Source organism: Sander lucioperca, chromosome 15, assembly GCF_008315115.2.
Source record: "Sander lucioperca isolate FBNREF2018 chromosome 15, SLUC_FBN_1.2, whole genome shotgun sequence".
NCBI lineage: Eukaryota > Metazoa > Chordata > Actinopteri > Perciformes > Percidae > Sander > Sander lucioperca.
In genome coordinates this window covers 1,016,144-1,043,097 of record NC_050187.1, presented here as the reverse complement: position 1 = coordinate 1,043,097, position 26,954 = coordinate 1,016,144, and the positions used below count along the sequence as shown (strand labels likewise).

General features: G+C 41.6%; 1 protein-coding gene across 1 annotated transcript in view; it reads right to left on the bottom strand.

Moving 5' to 3' along the window:
* Positions 1 to 4,828: 4,828 nt before the first annotated feature.
* Positions 4,829 to 26,954, bottom strand: part of LOC116053604 (heterogeneous nuclear ribonucleoprotein L-like) — a 62,872-nt gene continuing 40,746 nt past the window's right edge. The window contains exons 7-14 of the mRNA XM_031304689.2: positions 26,202 to 26,274; positions 15,810 to 15,884; positions 12,101 to 12,318; positions 10,742 to 10,863; positions 8,986 to 9,187; positions 7,563 to 7,620; positions 7,338 to 7,436; positions 4,829 to 5,490 (exon numbers count right to left, since the gene is read on the bottom strand). Coding sequence (XP_031160549.1) covers positions 5,435 to 5,490; positions 7,338 to 7,436; positions 7,563 to 7,620; positions 8,986 to 9,187; positions 10,742 to 10,863; positions 12,101 to 12,318; positions 15,810 to 15,884; positions 26,202 to 26,274 — 903 coding nt within the window. The 3' untranslated portion in view covers positions 4,829 to 5,434. The remainder of the gene's footprint in view (positions 5,491 to 7,337; positions 7,437 to 7,562; positions 7,621 to 8,985; positions 9,188 to 10,741; positions 10,864 to 12,100; positions 12,319 to 15,809; positions 15,885 to 26,201; positions 26,275 to 26,954) is intronic.

Sequence of the window (26,954 nt, the reverse complement as noted above, 5' to 3'; positions counted from 1 at the left end):
AATGCACACAACACAACCAAATACATAAACGCACTGCAAATCCAGCTGTTCCACTTAGCTGCTTCCTCTAGAGGCCTGGAGAACTTCCGTTGTGTAATCTGGATCTGCAGCGTTTTTTTGTTGCATTTGTTTTCGGGGTTTGTGTGCTTTTTATTTGCAGCGTGTTGATGTATTTGGTTGTGTTGTGTGTATTTGCAGCGCGTTTGCTGAATGCTGCGCATGTGTTGTCAAATTAATGAAGTTGTTTTCTTAATTTGCTTGCGTTTTGTCTATTTGCGTGTGTTTTCTTAAGTTGCAGGGCGTCTGCCCCTGTCGGCCACCGTAAAAATCTGGTACATAAATCGTCTCTGATAATACTCACTTCATATTCAAAGATACATGTGTATCTACTGTACTACAAAATGTGGACACCTCATTATTGTATTGTAAATGATATGTAACTTGTTTTGTCTTGATGCAGTGCTTAAATGAATAACAAAATAACTTTGAAAACATACCAGCATTTTTTTACACAGAAATATAATTTCAATTAAATCATGTTTTTAATAGCAGTACTTTGAGATGACCAATGCATCATTAAAATTCAAATTGAATAACCCAATAGCTCTTTTAACTTTTTTATTGATTTTATATGGCCATAAAAGTCTAGTATTAAAATAGTGGCACACTCCAGACTCCATAGAACAGCACCAAATTCACCAGAAAACATCTGATAAGTGAGGCCATTTGTGAAAGCTTCGTTCCACAGCCTGTCACTATGATGAACACTTATCTCCAGTCCATAGTGTCAGAAACAATCCCTGTGCAATAAACTTGTTAAACCAAGCATCCACTTTTCAAGTAAATGATATAGTTTTAGTGTTAAATACATGTAAATATCTGTGAAACATACACTGTATATACTGTCATATCCACATACCGTATCTCAGAAGCTCATATTTATCATTATTTCAGCACAATTTGCACACACTGTGTATGTACATTAAGAGCAACATCAAACCGGTGTCAAATTCCTTGTGTGTGTTCCTATAGTGTGTTTACATAATTGGCCATTAAAGCTGATTCTTAAAGAAACACGCTGACTTACTGAGACTTTCTCTTATTCACCGTATCCCCCAGAGTTAGATAAGTCCATACATACCCTTCTCATCTCCGTGCGTGTCGTAACTCTGTCTGACGCCCCCACCGCTAGCCTAGCTTAGCACAGATCCTGGAGGTAACTGGCTCCATCTAGCCTAGCTTAGCACAGATCCTGGAGGTAACCGGCTCCATCTAGCCTACTGATCCCAATAAGTGACAAAATAACGCCAACATGTTCCTGTTTACATGTTGTGATTTGTATAGTCACAGCGTGTACAAATAACAAGGTCACATGACACACAGCCATCTTCTAACCGTATACATACTGGGAACTATATTCTCAGAAAGGCGAAGCACTGCTACTTCTGCTACTTGGGCGGAGTGATTTGCTCGCAGCACCTGAGAAGTCCGTGGTGAGGAGCAGAGAGTAACAACGCTGCTTTTCAGGTGTTGCGCTAATTACTCCGTCCAAGTAGCAGTGCTTAGCCTTCTGAGAATATAGTTCCCAGTATGTATACGGTTAGAAGATGGCTGTGTGTCACGTGACCTTGTTATTTGTACACACTGTGACTATACAAATCACAACATGTAAATAGGAAAATGTTGGCGTTATTTTGTCACTTATTGGGAGCAGTAGGCTAGATGGAGCCGGTTACCTCCAGGATCTGTGCTAAGCTAGGCTAGCGGTGGGGGCGTCAGACAGAGTTACGACACGCACGGAGATGAGAAGGGTATGTATGGACTTATCTAACTCTGGGGGATACGGGGAATAAGTTAAAGTCCCAATAAGTCGCCGTGTTCCTTTAAAGTGTCACTTTGACATAAAAGTAATTCTTTCTGTTGGTGAGTGCTGAAAAATGTGGTTCACACAAAAAAACAAAGACACCATGTTTGGCTGTAAATGAAGACAAGTGGGAGACAGCTGAGTTCAGCTGTGCATAGTTGACTTTACAGCTCTAAACTGAATTTATTCCATTTGAACATGTACATATAGGTTACAACCACAGATACTCTTGATACTTAAATGAATGGAACACTATAGTTCTATTTGTCAGTGATTACAGACTATTAACAACATTAAACCTTTACAGCCTTAAAGTCGTGAGAAACCGGCGGATCTGTCACATACCGTCAAGTCCTGTGATGAAAAACTCACATCAGCTTCAGAGTAACAACAGCCCTTATTTATCAAACCCCTTTAAAGATGTAATATATGTAAACAGAAATAAATAAAACCTTAATAAAAGACAGTAAGATTCAAGTGCTGTAAGAGATCGTCCTACAAACAGCATCTAAATGAGCAATCATTTCACTGCAGACTAAGTGGGATTCATCCGTCAAAACCTTTTCACACATTTTTCTTATTTACATATTATGTACAAAAAGCATGCCTTGATGAACAAATGGTGGATCCCGCAATAAAAATCTGCATGTCCTACATGACATACAGGATGGAACAGAGACATTACTGTGCTTCACCAAACAACTGTGTCCAATCATCAACTCTGATTTATGGTAGCCTATTTATTCACAAAGTGTGTGCAAAATACAGAATCAAAAATACACAAACAAAATCTTGTATGAACATTACATTATAAAATTAAGATATAGCAAGAAAAATGAATATGCTGTTTAATATGACAAAGCGATGTCATTTAATTTGACATGTAATTCCAGTAGTTTTCCATGTGCACTGCAAAAAGGTATATTTATTTTTTAAACAAGCATTTTTTTTTTTTGCACAGAGGTGATACTGATTTTTAGGTACATCAAAGAAAGAATTGATACATACTTAATTTGAAGGTAATATCAGCCCATTTCTACTACCCAAACTGGAGAGCTCCTTCCTGTTTCTAATTTGACAAACTGCTCTAGTTGTACACAATAATCAGTGCATATGTGTAATAGATATTTCAGGTGCATTTACCCCTCTTTTAAAAAGTTATACTGGACTTAGATAAAAGCTGTATCATGTTAGGTTGCACCATGGACTCAAATCACAGCAAGTAGGCTGATGAGTAAACTGTTAGCATGTTTCCTGACAGGAATGATGGCCCAAATTACTAAAGAGCAGAAACTCAGAGATAGACCTTTAAAACCTCTTTGAGAGCTTTCTGTTTAACCAGAAACAGCTCTGAAGTCGCTAGCACTAAACCCACCAGACTCCATTTAAAAAAACAATACTTTTAGCGTGTATAGAGCCAATATATTTTCACATGTAAATCAGTAAACTATGTGTTTATTTCAACCAAAACTAGAGTTGTGATGGTTGGAAAAGTGGAAAGACGACCCAAAACGTCTTTTCATAGTTTTCTTTTGTTTCAGTCGACTTTGAATGAAGTGTATTTTACGATGCTAAAATGACTGTTTATTTACATGGAGTCTGGTGGGTTTAGCGAACAAAAGGACCAGAGACAAGACGAAATGACAGGAAGTAGCAGATGGAGGCCCATCAACATACATGTGTCATATATTTAATGAAAAGCCAACATCTAGCATGTACAACACAAATAGCTTAGCCTGGGAGCCAGATTAATCTCATAAAAGATAACATTGTATACATACAATACTGAGTGTCACAGAGCTATCACAAGTTTGAGCCTATTACATTTTTTTCCAAATATTAAAGTGACATTCTTTAAGTGAATTGTAAATATGTCACAGCAGGTCAGAGTAAAGTCAGAAAAGTATTCTAGATACATTACAATATTTGACAGTTTATTTTGTTCTACAGCATTCCATTATTTTATACAATAAATGAAGATGTAATAATGAAATACTGAGATTAATGTGATTCATTTTGTCTGGAGGCTGATGAAACTTTACTTTTCTGAAATCATTATGTCAAGCTGTGATCAATGTTCATAGTGCATGGACTCCCTTCACTGCTCATTATTTCTAGTTAGCTCTACCTTCTCTGTTCAATTACTGACTTCACAAGGCTCTCTTTGGTGCTGCCAGTAACATATAGCGCCTGTCGTCAAAATAAAAGCCTTATAGTCTGAAACCCTGCTCGCTGCCAATAAAGGCTGTAAGACAGAACAAAAAGCACAATAATCACTTTGCTATTCTTAGAGCCTCACCCAACATGTGGTTAAAAATGTAACATTTGTTCTGAGGGTGGTGCTAGAGAAAGAATAGAAGCATTGATTTGAAAAGGTTCATCTCTTTGGGAACATGAATGGGATTGGGCAACCTTCATGGCAATGTCACAGATATTTTGTATGCAAAGTTGATATTTTGGTCAGAGGTGGCGATAGAGGGGAAGACGATGTCCTAAATGTAAAGAAGTGATCCTGTGCTCAGTAAATGCCATGCCAATCTGCCCATTAGAGTTTGATATTTCTTACGTTTCGGTTAAAACATTTGGTGATGGTGGGACAGATGAAGGTAGGGCTAATAGAAATAACAGTAGCATTATAAAAACATTAAAATTCATCCTTTTGGAAACATGTATAATCGTGGAAAAGTTCATGGAAATCCTGCCATGAGTTTTCCATATACCATGTCAAGAAATCTGACCTCATGCTGGTGGGAGGGGAAAAGTGAGGTCAGAGGGGTCACCCAAACCGTTCTTCCTCCGGAGACCGTGAATATCCACCTCAAACTTAACAACTGGTCAGGAGTTGAGAGAGAGAGAGTTGAGATATCTCACTCTGGGCCAAGGTGGCCGGGCCAAAACAGTGGAGTGACACCTCTGTCCTTATGCCTTGCTGCTGCCAGGGCACTAAAGAACCCTATATGACAACTTTTGTTAAAATATCTCCCACATTTACTGTATATGTTCAACGACAATTCAAAACAACACACTGTATTCCACCATTGTGTAAACGTTCAAATATTATTTAAGTCACCATGTGCACAAATTATGTTTCACTGCCACTGAAGTGGACTTAAGTTTGTACAGTAGATTCCACAGAGTGGATCCTTGTCCTGTCCTTGTCTGTCTGTCTGTCTGTCTGTCTGTCTGTCAGTCTGTCAGTCTAGGTCTACACTCAAAGACAAGTTCACCATGCAGTGATGACTTCTGGGACAAACACATGAGCAGTGTCCTCCAGTCGGCCCACATGACAATAGGAAAGCCTTATTTGAGTATTTTAGACAGTCACTAGTCTGTCAGCTTGTTGAGTTGTGATTGGATGGAAGGATGATGGTGTGCGTTTGGAGATAGTGAAAGTGTCTACACTTTTCTTTCCATCTCTCTCCTTTGAAGGCCACATCTCTCTCTCTCTCTCTTCTTTTTTCATATAGCTCTCGTCCATTTGTCTGCGTGTCTGTCTCTCATGGTCCCTCTCTCAGGTCAGAGGTCAGCCATCATCTGCCTCAGCAGCCTCTCCTTGTGCTCTGAAACTTTTTATAGATGAGACGAGGTGGAGAAACACAGTTTCAGGGTGTATGGGTTGGACCCATCTGAAACCACACACACACACACACACACACACACACACACACACACACACACACACACACACACACACACACACAGCATTAGTTTGGAATACTAATAATAATATTAGCGTGTAGAAGGTGCAGTAAAGGAAATGAATACAGCTAAAGCAAGAATAAATGAATACATAAAAATCAATCAGTGATCAGTGACAGCAGGTGAAACTGTGAGATATTATTTTAACCTTCAGGATACAGACACATCCTACTTTATTTAATGATGATCATAGTCAAGTATAGACCCAATCACAATCACAATTGCTTATATTACAGCAATTTCCGGGTAGAAAACATATTCTTTGTAAATCTTTCCAATCCTCCCCCGAAAGAACAAGCAGGCCTGCCTTTACTGTTTGATCCAAATTTTCTTCAAACGTTCCATTTCCAGCATGTAGCTTGCTAGCTCGAAGGTTGTTGATGTTTCGTGAAGGGAACAGAGTTTGAGAACAGCAACACACAGAGAGCGGAGGGGAGGGACATCTGGCGCTCGAGCCACGTGTGTCAGGCAATTATCCTGGAAAAACGTACTTCTGTTGATCCAGACTACCTGCCTCGGGACTACGGATGTAAATTAGCATTCTTGCTTACTCCGGCATGGTTATATCTTGTATTTTATGCAGATGTTTATTGACATGCTCTGTCTTTATCAAATAAATAAATGAATGTTTGCTATACAGGACAGTGGTGGCCTAAAGGTCAGAGAAGAGAGCTTGTGACCGGGAGGTCGTCGGTTCAATCCCCAGATAAAATCTGGGTGGGGAAAGTGAAAGCGCAGCGCTTGTCCCTCCCTCATCACCGCCACTGAGCCCTTGAGCAAGGCCCTTAACCTCAATGGCTCCAGTGGAGCTGCTCAGTGGCAGCAGATCAGACTGTGGTAGTACTGGGCAGCTTCCAGGTATGAATGTGATCAGATCAGACTGTGGTTGTACTGGGCAGCTTCCAGGTATGAATGTGGTCAGATCAGACTGTGGTAGTACTGGGCAGCTTCCAGGTATGAATGTGATCAGATCAGACTGTGGTAGTACTGGGCAGCTTCCAGGTATGAATGTGGTCAGATCAGACTGTGGTAGTACTGGGCAGCTTCCAGGTATGAATGTGGTCAGATCAGACTGTGGTAGTACTGGGCAGCTTCCAGGTATGAATGTGATCAGATCAGACTGTGGTAGTAGTCAGAATAAAGGTTAAATACAGTATGAGACTTTGCCTCTACAACTACTGTAGTTATGTGATTATATACTACTTACATCATCACAACCCCACAGACTGATATTGATAGCTATCTAAGTGTGACACTGGTTAGCGGTAATACAATCTGTGGTTAATGACACTTGATTCAATGTGAGATGTTTTTGGCTTCCTTCTTCCTTTGCATGTATTTATTTTATAAGATGATTTTTTTGGGCATTTTAAGGCCTTTATTTCCACAGGACAGATAAAGACATGAAAGGAGAGGGGGGGGGGAATGAGATGCAGCAAAGGGCCGCAGGTCGGAGTCAAACCTGCGGCCGCTGCGTCGAGGAGTAAACCTCTATATACAGTATGTGTGCCTGCTCTACCAACTGAGCTAACCCGGCCACTGTATGTATTTATTTAGTTGGATTATTTTACAGTATGTATTTTACCATGAAATATTAAATCTGTAAACAAAAAATTGCTTGTGCCCAGGTCCAAAAATACTAGGAAATAAGACGTGTCAACCAGCATTATGGACAGGGAGTAACAGAGTGTTGATTGGATATACAGGTGTAAACCAAGCTGTAGGCGATGTTGACAGAGTGGACATTGAGTATATGAAGGTGTGACAGACTTACTGGGTATCCTGATCTGGTAATGGTTGAGAACAGTAAGAACCTCCACAGCGTCCGTTTTGCTGTCAAACTCCAACAAGCCAGAGATGGTCTTAGAGGAGGCTGAGAGAGACACAATATGAGATTATAAGAGAGGAGTAAAACAAGATTGTCACAAAAGAAGAACATGAACTTTATAAACTTTGACAAGAACCTAGTAAAAAAATCTCACATTGAAGTTCTACTTACGTTTGGCATCAAACATCTTGAATTTGACGAAGCCGGGCACGTCATGCTCCGTACACAGCTGCCAAAACACACACACGGCTCATATATGAGTAAAGCTCCGTTAGACAAGACTTAACCTCAGTCACTTAACCTCTCTGCATCATGCAGTCTGGTGAGTTTGGCGATGGCGATTTTGGGGCTTTTTGGGGTTTCTCTCGTTAAATAAAATCTTACTTAAAGGATCTTACTCTTTAACAAACAGGTACGTATATCTCTTTAGGGATCATTTCCATAATGCTGTCAGACATTTAGAATAACAATCTGAGCTTGTCAGCGGCAAAACAGAACTTTTAGTGGACGGAAATTGACAATGCACATTTGCCCTATTTGATTACACTGCAGCCAGCTTCATAGCTACCCGTTACAGCGTTCTCGCTCAATACTGGACCAGTTTCAAAGATTGTTGTTCACATTAGTCACTTAGACACCAAGGCTGCTCAAACAAGTCCCTTAAGACTCTCCAGCTGATCCAGAATGCAGCAGCGCGTGTACTGACAAGAACTAAGAAAAGAGATCTTATTTCTCCTGTATTAGCTTCTCTGCATTGGGGAGGGTGTATATACAGACACAACATTCCTCCTCCTTTCTGCTTCCCCGGAGTCCTTATGTTTTCTTGCCTCGCAGTTTTCCTTGGATTGGGGTGGCACCTAAATCATGACACCCTGCTGTGCCCTACTACGCTCCGCAACGCCCCGCTATGCCCTACTATGCCCTGCAACTCTCTACTACGCCCTACTACGCCCTTAATCGCCCTGCTATGCCTTGAACTGCTACAACTATTATTTCTAGTCACGGTTCCACTATCTTTATTGTTACTATAACTGTCACTGTTCCTCATTCCAACTGCTATAATTATTATGAATCAAATTTCTCTATATCAGTATATCTGTTTCAGTGTCTGTGTCCAAACCGGCAGCGACAGATGCTGCCCACAAAGAGCCTGGGTCTGCCCGAAGTTTCTGCCAAAAGGACGTTTTTCCTCACCACTCCAGGTTTCTGCCTAAAAGGAAGTTTTTCCTTGCCACTGTTGCACCAAATGCTTGCTCGTGGGAAATTGTTGGGTCTTTGTAAATTATAGAGTGTGGTCTAGACCTACTCTATCTGTAAAGTGTCTTGAGATAGCTCTTGTTATGATTTGATACTAACTGAATTGCATGGGAAAGTAGGGTTCAGGTTAAAAAAAATCCTAAATTAGCCTGTAAGAGATGTCAGAAATCAAGCCCTAGATTGGCAAATAAACACTCAGTGCAGTTGACAACCTCACATCGTAAAGCCTGAGCACTGTTCAAGTTTAGTACCAAAGACTGACAGAGACAGGCATCTTGGAAGGAAATACTTTGACTGTATCTTAAAGTAAAACATTTATCAGACAGAAGTAGCATACCCTCAATAATTGGTCCTGTGATATGCATGGAGGAACGTTGTAGTAGTGTAGCACTGCTGATGGAGGCTGGATGATGTTTTTGGAAGCCTGTCCGGCGCTGCTGAAGCGGTTGTTCCTAGTCATGGCAAAGTCCTTATAGCTGCTGCTGCCGTCCTCTAACTCAAAGACCTGACTGGGGATCACTGCATGCTGCTTGGAAACACTGCACACAACACAACACAACATCTGTGTTACCTGACCCAATCCATGCAAGTCAAAGGTTTACATCATAGAGCTAAAATACTATAAAAACATCAGGTTTGTATGCAGTCACACCAGAACATTATTCAATAAGCGCCGACCAGAGCCCATGACCAGGGACCATGACCAGGGACCATGACCAGAGCCCATGACCAGAGGCCATGACCAGGGACCATGACCAGAGACCATGACCAGGGACCATGACCAGAGACCATGACCAGGGACCATGACCAGAGACCATGACCAGGGACCATGACCAGAGGCCATGACCAGAGGCCATGACCAGGGACCATGACCAGAGACCATGACCAGGGACCATGACCATGGACCATGACCATGACCAGGGACCATGACCAGGGACCATGACCAGAGGCCATGACCAGGGACCATGACCAGGGACCATGACCAGAGGCCATGACCAGGGACCATGACCAGGGACCATGACCATGGACCATGACCATGGACCATGACCAGGGACCATGACCATGGACCATGACCAGAGACCATGACCAGGGACCATGACCAGGGGGAGCCTCATTTACTAAAGCAATATTCCAACAAAAGGCTGCAAACTCCCTCTCAATGTTTCAACCACCTTATACATGATATAATTAGTAATGAATACAGTTCATTAGCCTTACTGTGCATTCTCTGATATTAGTTTTTTTTTTTTTCTCATGTTAAAATGATTTGTTCATTAAAGCTGAGTCAGGCACTTTGCTTTTGACATTGTTGGGCAACAATTCCATAATGATGTTTTAGCATATTGTAATTTATGTGGTCTGAGAGAAAACTAAACTTCTGCATCTCCTCTTGGGTCTGATTTCAGGCGTCAGAAAACCTAGCCCGTGACGGGAGACTTTGGCCAATCACAGGGAGATGCATGTGCATGTAACCCTGGCCAAAGGCTCAGGGCTGCAGCTAATTCAAGGCTAAACTATTAGAGACTGTACTGTCATCCATCATAAAGAAAAGGAAAGAATGGATCTGTGTATTCCAGTTTATTTGCTGTGAAAACAGTTGGGAGAGCAGGTCTGCTGTGGTTAGCCTTTAGCCTAGCAAGTACACTGGCTCGTTTGGATCTACATACACTGAACCTAAGTGTTAACATGTTAAGTAATACTTGTTATTACAGTATCATGGTGTCTCTGTTGTATAACATAGTCCATTACAAATCTTTGGCTTTTGGACTGTTTGCATTTACTATTTGTTTTTTACATTTTAAAGGCAAATGTTTTGAAATTGAAAAACTAACGAAGAGATTAATAAACCTATAAAACCACAGGTCCTCTATGCCTGTATTAGACTTGTGGTGGTGCGTTAGTTCATTTGTGGTTTCTGTGAACTGGCCTTTTCAGTCTGCCAGATAATCGGTAACTTCATCTCTATTACTAACACTAATTTAGATAGATATGAAACGTTTGGATGTATCATATACATGGTGACAGATATGCAACTTTAGAAGAAAAAAAAATTTAATAATGTATGTATGTGTGTGTATTGATCTACTTCTCACCAGACATTGAGTCTCTTGCCAAACACCTTGATGCTGTTCAGGTGTGTGATGGCTCTGTCCACAGCATACTCATCTCCCATCTCAACCAGCGCTGTGCCAGGAACACTCTTCATAAACTTTACCTACAAGCACACGGGATCACACAATTGTTCAAGTCTGGCTTAAAACAACAGTTAGGTGCCCATATGGACAGTGAAACAGATTTGGCCTTTGTACTTCCTTGTGTGCTTCCAATGTGAGTAGGGCTCGGTATCGCCAGTCATTTCCAGAATCGATTTCATTCCAATTCACAAGGTCCCGATTCGATTACATTTTCAATTCGATTCGATATCAATTAGGTTAGGGTCATTTCAGTTAAAATACCAATTTAGCTTGGATATAAAAAGATTCTCAGAGAACTAATGAAGTAAATTGTACAAGCAAAAAGCAAGCTTTAGTGCGTAACCTTTTGATATGAATGAACATCTGTTCCATTCAAGCCATTGTCAAATGAGTTGCTACAAAGCTAATTAAGACTATCAGCTCCACACAACTCTCTCTGGATTTCTCAGTGTGACTATGTTCAGAAGATTGTGGCGTCCTGCGACTTTCCCGCGCAGAAACTCGAGTGAAGATAATGACCTCTTCTGAAGAGTCCATCATGTTTTTTTAATCCTCCGTGTCCTCCTTGGCTACTAGCAACTGCGTGGAGGAGGGGGGGAGGGGGGCGTGCGCGATCACAGAAGGCTTGTATCATGTGGACACGCCGACAGTGTTGTTGTCATTACTTAGAATTCCTCATGGGGGCGACACAAACTACGCACTATAGCTTTAAATATTTTTTAAAATGCACCCAGGTTAATGTTCACATTAAGAAGAAGGATGGAAATCCCCCAAAAAGGGGGTCCATTCACCACATCCATGGTGAAAAGGTATTAAAAGATCATTATCAGAACAAAGATTGATTTTAATTAGAGCAATGCTTATTTATTTTATTTATAACCCAGCCCTAGACGTAAGTGAGTGGATAAAATCCTCAGTCCTCGTTCCCTGTAGACATACATTCCAAAGTTGATCTGGTTTTATGTTCTATGGTGCAGTACAGCATAGTGGGCTGAGGATGTCTCAAAAAGTTACATAAAGCTCTACTGTGGATTTGACAGCCTTGAGTAGTCCTCTCAGTGTAATGGCAGAGTGTAAGTGTATAGAGTCTTTTGATGATAATGTAAGGAAATGATTATCAGAAGGGTGGGAGTCATTTGTGAGCAATTCCTGCACCCTACTGATCCAAACAGCAGTGACTGCTGTGGAACCACAGTTATAACTCTCCTTTGTTTCTACAATAAACATGAAACTGCAAAAGCTGTCAAAGACACCCACCTTCTCAATGTTGCCATAGAGGCAGAAGAGGTTGAAGATGCGGGTGCAGTTCATCTTGGACGAATGGAGGCCACTCACCATGGCAACAGAGCTGGGGGCATGGCTAGAATATGAGGAGGATGATTGGGGCGCAGGGTAGGACACCATGTCGGGAACATCCACTGAGCTGAGCTTGTACCTGCTGTTGCCAGGCAGAGGCAGCAGGGGGCAGGGTTGACCTGAGGAGGCAGAGACTGAAATGAATGATAGAACAATCCTGCCTGGGTCTGATGTTAGTTTTTAGATGTGGCTGTGCTGTCTTCAGGAGGGTTCCCACTATTTGCAAAACAATCTTTTTAAACGGCACATTTGACTCCAGTACAGCAGATACATGGCAATGATTAACTCCAACAATGATCATTCATTCTTTACTTTCTCTCTCTCTCTATCTGCCTGAGGGATCATAAATGAATCGGATTACTAAGTTAAATTCCTCTGTGGATTCAAAAAGTCCCACATTGGCCTCTAGAGACCACCGAAAATGGAACCAATTTTGGCATGCCCTTATAATAAGTGTCGTGTTATGATGTTGAGCAAATTTTAATCTTTTTTAAAGGCCTTTTTTAGGCCTCACTTTAGCTTCAGCTGAATGAGGACTTTTTTTACATTTAACACACATATCACGCATGTGCGCTCACACACATGTGACTGATTATTTCAGATCAGGGGATTGGTGGTCTGTTTCCTACACAGGGTGTTTACTTATTCATTTATCTTATTTATTTTATTTCTGTCTTCCCTGATCTAAGAAAGAGATAAAAAAAAGCTACATTAAAAAGAGGGCTGTCATAAAGGAACGTCTCACTGTATGCAATCCTGTTTCTGTATCAGCTCTTTGTTTTCCTCATCACAATTAAACAGCTACGTCCGTTTTGAGAAACACAATACATGTGAACCTTATTGAGATGAGGCTACTGATTGAGCGATGTCTCTAGTATCATGTATCTCTGATCAGTTTCCTTCAGCCCACAGACGGATCGGATACATTTTCTCACAGTTGGATGGACATGGATTTTGAATTCTAGACTTAAAAGTATTAGGCCGCTTTTCTTTTTTTTTGGTCATCTCAGTGCTGATACACTGAACACAGCTGATTTACTGTTAAATCAAGAGACCCATAGCTGCGTTATGACAAACATTTCACATTAAAGGGTAATTTAGTTTTTTTTTTCAACCATGGACTCTATTTTCCCATGAACTAAGTAACTAATGTGAACACAAAATCTTTGAAATTGGTCCAGTATTGAGTGAGAACAGCACACACGCACAGAGCAGACACCACACGCCCACCAGTGTCAGGTAAAATTGATTTCTGCTCGCTCGAATGAAACTGACTTTTGATACTTTGGGTGCAGAAACCAAGCAAGCACTGGCCCTCCTATTGGTCACTTTCAAGACGATCTCAAGCCCGGCTGAAAGAGTGTTATTCTGTCTTTATTAACGATGTAGCGCAAGACAGCACCATAAATAAAGGAATGTATAAGTGTGTCTCTTCCGTTCTGTTGTTGAGATATGTGCGATGCTTTTCAAATGTCCGTAAATCCCTTATCTCTAACGTTAGAGCTAGCCTTAGCTAACATGGCTATCCTTTAGCCTGGCCAGCCAGGCTGATTAATCCATAACAGAAATTTAGAGCCAAATAACCACACACTTTTATTATTTTTGGCATGTCTAACTTATTAGTAGAACGCGATCACACATTAACTTTACATCCTACACCACGTCACGAAACATTATTTCTGTTTCTGGATCAATCTGGCTAACAACAGCCACATTAGCTAAGGCTAACGTTAGCTCTAATTTTAGAGTTTTTAGAATTTTAGGCTATGTGGGTACATATATCGGCAAGGATTTTACGAACATTTCACAAGCATCGTACATATCCCAACAATAGAACTGATGAGAGACACTTGTACATTCCTTTATTTACGGTGCTATCTTGTGCTAGCCTGGCTCCGTCCTCCTACGTACTCAGTTTTCATTTCCCTTCAGTATGTGGTATATTCTTGGGTTTTCTCCGGCCAAATATTTGGCGGTCCAATCAGCGAACAGAGGGAGTGGGTGAGAATGATGACGTTGAGGATGTACGCTAGAAAGATGCGAGCGAAGCCATTCTGTCCGTTGTGGCAACGCTGCCGAATATCCAGAAGTTAAAGCCCGACCAAGAACAATCTTTGCTGAGTTTTGTTGGTGGCCATGATGTTGTGGCCCTCCTCCCCCACGGGGTTCGGGAAAAGTTAGATTTTCCAGCTCGCTCCGTTAGTGGTGAAGGAGTTGGCTAAGGTGAACGCTAGTGATGCTAATGCTAAATATAAGCCGATAGTTGTCGGTCTCCCCTCTTGTTGCACATGCGCGTGACATATACGTCACGACCAAACGTTAGCGATTGGTCGTGATCCAGAGTGGCTCTGGGCAGATCCAATAGTTTTAAACTTCAACAGAGTACCCGCCTTCAAGGAAGTTAACACTTGTCAATGGAGAGAGGCCAGACTCTCTGTACAAATGAAATGGACCAGAGTCTGGTAGGACCAGGCTAATCTTGCACTACATCGTTAATAAAAACAGAAAAACGCTGTTCTCTCCTCGAGAGCAGGGTTTACCTGCGAGAAAGTGAATGCCCTCCAGCGCTCGCAAAGCAGACACTCGCGGGCTTGCAGTGGCTGCTCTGGGCACGTGCTGAATAGTTTTATACAAGCAGGTGCAATTGGGTCTGCAGTGACCAGTTTGACCAGGATGTCTACTGCAAGCCAAAGAGGAGAACAAATCCTATACCAAAGCACATTTTCCTAAAGAAAAATGCTGTTCCAAGAGTGGAGAGCTGCAGACAAAACAGGGTTACTGTGTTGACCTGGCATCAATAAGTTACAAACGAAAGCATGGCAGGACAACAGCAATTTCACAATCTCCCCATTATGCTGTCAGACACTTAAAATAACAATCTGAGCCTGTCAGTGGCAAAAACAGCACTTTTGGTGGATTTACATTTGCCTTAACGGATTACATTGCAGACCTGTTGGCCGCTGCCGGTTACAGTCTTCTCACTCAGTACTGGAACAATTTCAAAGATTTAATTGCAACTTGCACAGTAGGTTTGTTTACCTACAGCTTTATCAATATTATTTAAACAGTTCATCCTCATCCTCATCCCGTCCCCTCCCCCTCCCTTCCGTGTTTCCGAGCACTAACCCCCCCAACCCCCACCCCCAAATCCTTCTTGTCGGTTATTGGCTGGAACACTGTTTGTTATGTTTGATGGTGCAGGTTGGCCAGTTTGTTTTTGGTGGCGTTTGTGGAGCCTGGGCTGTCTACGGAGACCGCGTTTTTTTTACAGTGTGTTCAGGGGACAGGCAGCTCGCGGATAGTTTGCTGTATGTGACAAAAGAATCTGTAGCCTAAAAAAACGTGTGACATCGCTTAGAGCACCTTTAAATTAAAGAGTGTAATTGACAGGGATCCGTTTCCAAATGCAGGTGAAGGTATACCTACTGCTGCAGACCATTAAACATGACTGGCAGTCCACAACTATGCTGTGTGAATGTGTGTGCGTGTTTGTGTAGAAGAGTGTCAAGTTTCACCTCAGAGGTATGGGGACTGTAGATTAAGTAGCAGCCCTGTCGGCAGATTCAGTTACCAGTTAAATTCTAAGTGTGGGTGTGTGTCTTCGTCTTACCGTAGCCATTATCGCTGCTGTAGGACGATGGGTGTTCTCCTAAAATGGCCTGTCTCTGCCTTCCCTTTCCACGGTCTGAAACACACACACACACACACACACACACACACACACAGTCATTTACTACAAAACAATGGGCTTCTTTCATGATGTAGACGTCAGAAGACTCCACAGTAAAATGGGAAAAGGTATTTAATCCAGAACAAGGCCCATCAGTATCTGCTGTTTGACACTGCCTTTTAGATTTCTTGAAAGAAGCTAAAATGATTTCTGGGGCTGGATAATTACAATAGACAGTTTGTTCTCTTCTGTCTGATTGTCTGACTGCATGTGTTTCTTGACCCATCTTTGATGATGCTAATGTGTTCCCAGATCTCAGCAATTAACTCGGCTATTACAATATTCACGTCATTAATAGAAATAAATCCTTCAGAAATTCCAGTTTCACATTACTTTGGTCTTACTTTCATAAAATTTTGTTTTGTCATTTCTACCCATTCAGCCATCCATTTCCAGACTTTATCTAAGCAAAAGGCTAAACAAAGTAGTCCATTCGTCCTTCTCTCCCAGGAACGTACTCCAGCTCCTCCATGGGATCCATAGACATCTCCATGTTCTAAGTGAGCCCTGGGGTCTTCTCTCCCATAGAAAGGCTTCCAGGAGGCATCCTAATCAGATTCCCAAACCACAATTTCAACGGGCTTTTTTTAAAGCAAAGGAGCTTCCAGATGTCGGAGTTCTGAACTGAGCAACCCACCCAAGAACACAGATTTCCAATGCTTATATCCAAAATGTCATTCATTTGGTCACTACCCAATGCTCTAGACCATAGGTGAGGGTTGGAACGTAGCTGACTGGTAATTACTGCCGAAGCCACATCGATCCATTTGTTGATCTTGTGATGTGTTCCATCTTACTCTTACTTGTGAGCAAGACCCTTTGTTCATTGCTCAGGAACTGAGAAAATCCCCATCCAGCAGAGTATCATGACGTTTTAATGATCAGCTTGATGGGCCATGGCAAACAAAGGGAGAACTATTTTTTTTTTTTTTTTTTTATGAACCATAAATTCAATTGTCAGAAGAGATGTCATGTGGAAGCCATTAAGGCCAGTGGTGTAAGTGAGTCAATGAAATGAAAAGAACCAGAACAAAAGAACCAAACAAAGTGATGGAGGGAGGACTAAGGTGGCAGCTTACGTAGCGACAGGGAGCATTTGTACCAGGTGCTATCAGTCAATCCAAACAGGCCCGAGGGCTATCACAACCACCAGTTTGACTTGAAGGTTGTGGGCCCTATTTTAACGATCTAAGCGCACGGCGTGAAGCGCATGGCACAGGTGTGTTTAGGGTGTGTACAAATCCACGTTTGCTAGTTTAATGGCGGAAAAAAGGGTCCGTGCGCCAGGCGCATGGGTCAGAAGGGTTGTACTTAGTGTCTTCATTAATCATAGGTGTGTTTTGGGCGTAACATGCAATAAACCAATCAGTGTCACCTCCCATTCCCTTTAAAAGCCAGGCGCGTTTGGACCTTGGAGCATTGCTATTATGATGGAGGATTTGCTAAGCAGGAATGAGATATTTTCAGGAGAAGAAACTGATCTGCTCGATAATACTATTTCACATTGTAATATTTATATTTTTAATCTTTTGTATGTTTGTGTGCTGCTTCGCGCTGTGCACGAGGCTAGGCACATTTTACTAATTTGCTGTTAAAATAACAATGAAATGCTGCGTTATTGACTTTAGACCAGGTTTTTGTTGGTCAATGGTGCAAACACTTTCCGCTGCCTCAAGATAGCAATAGTCCCAGAATGCACCTGAACACACCTCCCTGTAAGACCAGCACGCCCATGGGCGCACAGATGGGCGCAGGTGCATTTGTTATTTAAACGACGCGGGCGCTGGACGGGAAACTGACAATTGTGTCGGTCTTAAACTAGCAAAGACACTTGCATTTGGCTTTGCTCTGCCGCCCCAGTACATGGAAGTCACAGGTCAATGAAGCCAACATCATCTGCAAAAAGTAGAGATGCAACTCTGAGGCGACCATACTGGACATTTCACCCCCCGCTGCACATTCTGTCTCTGAAACAGAAGCCAAGGTACAATCCTGGCAGAGCCCCAGTGGCCACTGTGAATGTTCTACTCACAGAGCTACTAGCTGAGATCTGAGACACAATAACTTGCTATACAGCATCCCAAAAATAGAACCCTTAGAGTGCACAAAATCGGAACCATTTTAAACATCGTACAAGAGTAAATGATGGATGAAGAACAGAGGATGGTGCTACAGGAGTGGTTTTAGACTTTTGTATGGATGCTTTCATAATCTAGAACTTGTCACAATAAAAGCTGATCACAGCCAGTCTTCTCCGTGGTGGAGAAAATGACATTTTTCAGCCACTTTTGAAGGCAACAGTAACATGTAGTCATGCATTTTGTTCTTGTTGAAAAAAGAAATACACACACAATGAAGTTGAGCCCTGAAATACTTCCCCAACAGAGATGGGTTTATTTATTAACTAATCTAATGTACATGACAGTTAAAGAAAAAGATGGACGTGGTGTTATTTCTGCCTATGTGCTATTCTCTGGGCAGAAGGTAACCCTCCAAAGGAGTGTGAGGGCTGTGCACAGTCCTCCTACAAACCATACAGCTCGTCATTTTTTTTCTGTTGAAACTATGGGAGTTGATTTCAAATTACATTCATTTCCATAAACCACACTCATGAGTACTGATTCTACACCCCAGTAAAAATTGAGAAAACGTCAATACACTTTATGTTAATGATGGAATAGAATAAATAAGAAATAAACAGCTTTAAGATGGCTTTATTCAGAGAGAGGCAGGTATACTGATACAGAGAGGGGCATGTGAACAGAGATATGAAAGAGACAGTACCTGTGAGGCATCACGCTTTCTCTTTTTTCTCCCTCATCACGAAAGAACATCAACCTGCATTACATTATCATCATAATGATAAAAACATTACCATCATTACTGTGACTCATCCACAACACAGTGAAAGCATTACATACTGCAGTATATATACTACATACAAGCTATACACTTCATTGGAGTCACATTGAAATGACACTGACTTTTTGTCAGTTGATAGGAAGAGTATAGCAAAAAGTACCCCTCCCCCACCCCCCGGTCAACAGGTATGTGCTGATGCCGTGCTATATCGTGTCCTGAAGCACACACACACACACACACACACACACACACACACACAGCCATTTCGAGTAGAGATGCTACAGCAGTGAAAAGTGAGAATGCCAGGAGATAATCCAGACAGCAGGATGGCAATCCACACTGACCTTCATGCACAATTGGCAGCACACACACGGCATGCATGCATATTTCTCTGGTACGTTCAGAGTGTCACAAAGGCAGCTAGCAGAGCTACTGTGTGCATCCACCAAGACAAGACAAAACACTGCCATTAAAGGTTTCAACTCTTCAGTTACGGTAGGCTTATTTTGTTGAGAGCAACTGACATAACCAGGTGAACCACAACAGCTCTGTATTAACCACATTATGTCATATTTAGGGTTTGGAACAAACTGAGTGATGGATGGAAAAGAAGTGGACTGTGCTCTAGTATGGGTATGCAAAGGTTAAGGACATTTTGATACTTCTGTAAAACTGGGTCAATGTTCAGATCCATTGTAACTGTGGCAAAACCAAATTGACCATGATGTCTACTTCCTTTGACTAGGGACGCAAACTAGCCACGCAGAGTAGTACTGCATTTCCAGGTAGGGATGTTTGAGCTGGTTCTGAACAACATTATAGAGAGTTTGCTCCTCCCTGGACATTCAGTATTGGGGATGTTAAAGCTATAGTGCGTAGTTTCTGTCACTCCATGAGGAATTCTAAGTAATGACAACAACACTGTCGGCTCGTCCACATGACACAAGCCTTCCGTGACCGCGCACAGCGCAGTTGCTAGTAGCCAAGGAGGACACGGAGGATTAAAAAAACATGATGGACTCTTCAGAAGAGGTCATTATCTTCACTTGAGTTTCTGCGTGGGAAAGTCACCGGACGCCACAATCTTGTGAACATCCAGAGAGAGTTGTGTGGAGCTGATAGTCTTAATTAGCTTTGTAGCAACTCATTTGGCAACGGCTTGAATGTAACGGACGTTCATTCATATCAAAAAGTTACGCACTAAAGCTTTCAGGAATCTTAAACATGCAAAAACAGTCTGATTGGTTCATATGTGTGATATAATACCACAAAAAACGACTATGATGTCTAATTCCGTTGCACAAATCTGTGTTACGCCTTGTCTGAGGAAAAACTAACTAACAAACGGAGCTAGCTAAAACCCACTTCAAAACGGAGATATGTATGGTTAACTTCTACCTCCTTGGTAGCCTACCTATTTTTATTGCCGTCAGACAGCCCTTTCAGAGGTGGTACCAAAGCCGTTACCTACGTTCCATGGTAAAAGCACCGATATGTGCAGCAGGCCAGCCCAGGAGGGTCTATTGTGATCATAATCATTTATTAATACAAATATATTTAAATTGGAATGTGTCTATAACTTTCATATAATCACAACATACCACCGTCGTGAGCTATTGCTTAAAAATAAAACGTGTTGCCACCTGTAACAGAGCCAGGACCTGGTACAAGCAGTTGGGAAAATTTTAGGAATGCCATGGTACTGTAGTTCCATTATCTTTATTATGACTATTATTGCCACTGTTCATCACACCACCAACCGGCACCGTCAGACACCACCTACCAAGAGCCTGGGTCTGTCCCAGGTTTCTTCCTAAAAGGGAGTTTTCCTCACCACTGTCGCACACTAAATGCTTGCTCTTGGGGGAATTATTTGAATTGTTGGATCTCTGTAAATTATAGTCTGGTCTAGACCTAATCTGTAAAGTGTCTTGAGATAACTCTTGTTATGATTTGACACTATAAATAATAATTCATTGATCCACTGCAATCCCACCTTTTGGTCCCGAAACGTCCCAGTTAGATAGCAAATGCTGTAAACATATTCTTTGTAAATCTTTACAATCATTCACTCAAAGAACCAAGCAGGCCTGCCTAATTGCACAATCCAAATTTTCTACAAAATTTGCCATTTTCAACGTGTGGCTTGCTAGCTCGAAGATTGTTGTTGTATTCTGTAGCGAAGGGATTGTGGGAAAGGCAACACACAGAGAGCGGGAGGGGCAAAGATGTCATGCTTTATCCTGGATTTGTACTTCCGTTGATCCAGACTAACAACTCAGTAATACAAGCAGAATGCAGACGTACATGCGGCCTCAGTGTTGTCGATGAAGTTCACCTACATTTCTTCCTGTTCAGTCCACCAACTATCGCAAACACAAACAGCTACATTTGTGGCTTGTTGTGAAAGAGGTAGAGCCTTTCAGATACGTTGACTTCTACCTCTTTCACTCCAGGACACTGAGGCCCCCACACTTTAATTCTAAAGCAGTTTTCTTAATAAACTCTATGTGGCCAGTAATTCCCACTTAGAGACATCGTTCAGTAATGACTTACACCCTGTCTGTGTCCTTGCAATGTGCCTCCATTGAAAGCATATAACACTGTAGATATACATTTATTTGGTGAATATTTCATCTATAACATAGTTGGGCCCAGTTCACAATGCTATCAATCATTTCATGAATCATTTTGAAACAAGATAGTCTAAAGGCCCAGACACACAGAGCTGACAGCCAAACGTCGGCAGAAAATTGGTAAAAAAATGCCTCGGAACACACCAAAGCGACGAGACGTAATACGTCTACAGCAGGCGGCGCTAATCTGTATTGTCGCCCAAAAACGAAAACCGGCAGCTGATTGGACGAACGTGGGTCTGGTTTCTCCGGAAATTCAAAGCCAGACTGTCAAGACGGTTTGTTCAGAATACGATCTCATATTGTACTAAAATAGTTCACCGAAACGTGTTTCTGAAAACATTTTAAGCGAGAAATAGGCCATGCAGTTGCTGAATCTGTCTTCATTTCAGATCGACAAAGGTCAGTTTAAAAGATTTTCGTCAGATTTTGAGAGACTCTAGTCACGCTCATCCTGCTCCCTGTTTCCGGGTTAGCACTCTACCAATCAGATGGATCATTTGAGTCTGACTGCCAGCAGTGCCCGCCCTGCCGATTCAACATGTCAAATCGGCCAAAATGGGCCGACGGCCCCTCGGACGGACGACGGCACGGAACACACAGAACAAACTTGAGTCACCGACCTCGCCAGACTGTCCAACGGCCGATTATGGGCTTGGTGTGTCCGGGCCTTTAGGCTGCATTAGTGATCCCTGCAGAGTCCAATGTTCATTATGCACCCAACACTAAACCCAGACTTAAAGGTTCCCTGTGGAGTTTTAGACCTCTAGCAGTGCTATTCTGGTGATCAGTAGGAGATGGTAACACAACAAGATATGCTGTGATGTGCCAACAAAGGCAGGGAAGAAGACTGCATGCTAGTAAACATGAATTCAAACAATGTTGGATACTTAAAAAATGTATTTTATATTATATATAATGAGGAAGAGCATGCACTTGGCACGCTTGTTAGACCTCAATGATACACACAATGCATTTTGGTGAGTAACACTGACCGTAAACATATCTCTTGTTTGTTCACAAGAAAAATCCACAGGGCACCTTGAAAGCTAAATAAGTTAGGTTTGTTCTGAGGGTGTAGCTAGAATATGATTACACTATTAAAACCATAAATGTGACCACAAATTTCATGACAATCTGCTCATTAAATACAATTAGCAAAATCTGGCGGGAAGGTGGCGCTTGGTAAAAGGTCATTATAAATCATGGACATGACTATTCAGAGCAAATATAATGTGATCTTGGCAGTAGCTATTACATATTTTGCTCTGGACCATCCTTGGCCTTACTGCTAGTGGAACAAAAATGGGAAGAAAAGACACCACAACATTTGTTGTATAACTACAGTTTTAAATAGTTTGACTATTTTAGATTAAAAGTCAAATCTAATTTCATGAATTGATTGAATTAAGAATGAACCGAGCCCAACATCAATCTCATCACAGTTTGAAAGAATTCTCAGCTACACACCACATAGTACAAAGAATGCTGCTGTACAGAGGACAGTGCATAGATAGCAACAAATGTAATCCGGCATATTATAGTAGGAGTGCTGTATGACCCTGGTTTTAAATAAGGCACTGATACATTCCAAATAATCTATATATGAAAAATATAGAGCTACATTATGTGAAAAGCACATCCATGCACGTGTCTGAATGTACAGCTACTGTAATCAGGGGGTTCTGATTAGGGGTGTCACGATATACTGGTTTTCACCACACAGTTTTTACCAAAATATGAAGAATAATGTGTCATTTAGTCAAACAGTACAGTAAACGGGTATATTTTTCAAACTTTTTCAAGCTTGAATTGATCTTTTATTTTTCTCAAAAATGGATCCCTCCAGACGCAGAGTTCACTCGATCATAATGCAGGGGAGCAGCAGGGCATTAACTAGAAGTATGTGCAGTGACAGTAAAGCCAATGCTGAAGTGCCATTGACCTGCATTCTATCTCATTTTCAGCAGGGGGCGACTCCATTTGTTGCTAAATGAAGTAGGCTTGTGTTGAATTCTATGAGAAAATGACCCTACTTCTCACTTGATTTATTACCTCAGTAAACATTTTCAAATTCATTTACATTTATAGTCTCAATCACTATTTTCAAGTCTTCTTCAATACAGCATGATGTTCATTTTGTAAACGATGGTCCCATTTGAAGTAAATTGATGATAAAGCAGGACATGCTTTAGGGCGTGGCTACTGTCAAACTGGCAATTATGAGAGAGGCTTAGCATGGCACTGTGGACATTAAAACAGACCTGAACTTGTTTTGGGGTGCTGTCCACGTCTTAATCTTTGACCCTCTCACTGTGTGTTTTCACTTCATCAAAGTTAAGTGGAACATTTTGGTCACCTAAAAATGTTTTGTTCAGCCTTATGCCAATCAAGCTAGCTAGCTACTGCTAGCATTAGCTGGTAACTTAAGGGAAAGTTTGCGGATTTTCTGTACTGTCATACATGCAGATGAATGGGCAATTGTGAATGTATTCTTTTGAAATCTTTGGCAATTTTTTCCCCCTCAATCACATTTTTTTTTAAACATTCTGAGATTTCTTGGGGCAGTTGGTGTCTTTGCCAACAACATGTCAGTCAAGTGAATAACAATGTGAAAGGGATAAAAGTTTTACTCAATCATGTGTGAATAGTTTGAATTCTATGAAGGACCGTTTTAGCTTGTGTAATTCAGTTCATGGTATGTAGTTCTCTGACTAAATGTAAATGTTCTGCTCAACTCTTCTCATGTCAGAGCTACGTTAAGACTGAAAGAGAATGTGGAGTCAGAGTTATGGTCATAAGAAACATCTCAACTCACAACTATTCCCTGCAGCCACAATCCTGCTGCATTCCAATTAGAGAATACACTTGTTTAACAGTCCTTCCAGAAAAATGCGGAGTTTTTTTGTGATTGTTGCGGGCAAAAATCCTTGATTATGCGGCACGTTTTCTTAAAAAATGCAATGGAATATGCGGGATATTTATGCAATTTCATGCGATGAAATTGCAGGAACTTGCAAAAATTGCGGTTTCATCACGGCTTCATCGTTTTGCAGCTTTTTGATGATGTTCACGTCGCGTAATTACGTCACTTCATAACGTTCCCATGGCAACAGGGGAAAATGGCTGCTCTTGTGTGAAGTAAAAGTGTGACTTTTTTGCAACGAAAATGTGGGGATTATGAAATTATGCAAGCCCCGCATAGTTTGCGCGGACTTTGGCTGATTATGCATTGAATTATGCGATCGCAAAATCATGTTTTTCTGGAGGGACTGGTTTATTACGTCATCCATTCAGTTTGCATTACACTAGTTTAGCAGAACAGCTTTCCATTAAGTATCAATGACAAAAACAATAAGGACTTTTGTAGGTCAGGTAAGACCTTATGAATGGAGTAAGGTGAACTGATGTGATAATACTATCATTATTATACTATTAATAGAGTTATTAATAACTGATTAAGTCTTGCTTTTTAGATTGTATTGTTTAATTCAATTAATTAATTACATGTTTTATGTCCATGTTGGAAAAGGGTGGTTAGATTGGTGATCTTTGTAGACTCATAAATAAATCAAATCAAATAACATTTTCACCCACACACCCACACAGCCCCTAGACTCCCCCTGTCCTTCTGAATGGCAAATGGAATTATTAATGGAATTAGTATTTTAATAATGGCTCTTTTTTATTATTATTATAAATTGTTATTTAAAGTATGGTGATGTTATCATTATTGTGATATTTTAAAGGTCTAATGAAAACTTGATTTCGTGACATCCCTAATTCAGATGAAGTAAAGTGACAGAGAGCAAATATTATGCCAGACTTTTATACTGTAGCCTCGCATAGCCAGACTTTTGACTGTCAACATGTCTGGTCCAAAATGTTGAGCTATCAACATCAAACAGCTATGAATACTGTTATTTACTCTATTTTTGTGTAAATTTCATTCATTGTATTTCATAATCGTAATTGTCAAAGGGCCAATACAGCCTGTTGAATTCAATTAAACTTAACCACTGAGAGTAAAATCTAGAATCTGGGCGCTCTGAAGAGCTTAACACACTGTGTAGACCAGACAATCGGGCCATGCGAGACTACCTTTCCAGACAGAAGAAGAGATTAAAAACAGTGTGGAGCAGATAGATGGAGTCCTGCAGACAGAGGTGGGGCTGAGGTCTCCTGGGCATGTTGAAGCAGCAGCTGCATGGTGGTCAGCAGGAGTGAGATCCATCTCTTTCTCTTTTTTTGCTGGGTTGCAGAAGTGTAGATGGAAGAAAGCTGCAGTGCATGGTCAGCCTGACGTCCATCCCTCTTTCTCTGTTCTCTCTCTCTCCCTCAATGTTTCTCTCTCTTTCCTCATGGTAAGCGGAGGTGCAGGCTTGTGAGAGGCCGGTGATTTGCTGGTGTGAGAGTGTTTAGATTGGAGATGGAGAGACGGGAGGCGGAGAAGTCTTGGTGTGATGTAGGTCTACGGTCCAAACTGTTATGACTACACTCTCAATCCAGAATGACTGAAGATCTGGACACTGTTTCACAAATGACTGACCATTTTCATCTATTGGTGTAACGTGAATCAAGGATGGCTGCAGTGGAGGGAAATGTGCCACTACAGAGAATTCCGTCTAAAACAGAGTCCTACCTTCCACATCCCAGTATCGCCCATATTGTGAGAAAGTAGGATCATCCCAAACGGCCCAGTGGTCATGGTCTGACTTAAGTCTAAGTATGAAATAGAGACAAAAGAGAAAGAGGGAGACGGTGTATGCCTTACCTCGTCTGACCAGGTACGGTTTGGTGTAGTCCCAGCTCTCGTTGTCATTTTTAATCACGTTCAGGCGTGTAGGCTGTTTGACAGAAAGATGAAAGAATTAATCACGATCCAGTTAAATGTATCACAGATATACATGAGCTGCATTCTTAGTAATTTTCGACAGTTTGCTCGTAGCTTTTAGTAAACCCTGCAAAACACTGTTTTTGACCAAAACATGTCGGCTGTCAGTATGTCAACGAGGCTTGTAGCAAAAAAGACATCAAAGACAGAAAAGAAGGAGAAAGGACTGGAAGGTCTGTCCTCTGGATTCCATACCCAGTCCAACGGTCTAGCGTAGCACATGGACCAGGAGATGGAGACAGCTCTTCGCTGCTTTGTATCCCAGGACCCTTCTTCCTGGTACCAGCAGCTTGTTTAGGTGGAATACGCCCACAACGCTTTCACCAGTTCTGCTACAGACCTGTCACCTTTTCAACGTGCCCATGGGAACCAGACTTTCCTCTTCCCAGGCTTGGAGAAGGAGATCTCCGGCCCACCTGTCCAGACCTTTATACGCCACTACAGCAGAACATGGATCCAAACCCGAGCATAGCTTCTCTACTCATCCGCTCTGTCAACTGCTACACCACCACTGCTAACTTTCGCTGTTCTCAAACACCCCCCTACCTGGTTGGCCAAAAAGTGTGGCTGTCCCCCCGGGACCTTCCTCTGTGGGTTAATTCCAAAAAACTGGTGCCCCCATTCAGTGGCCCC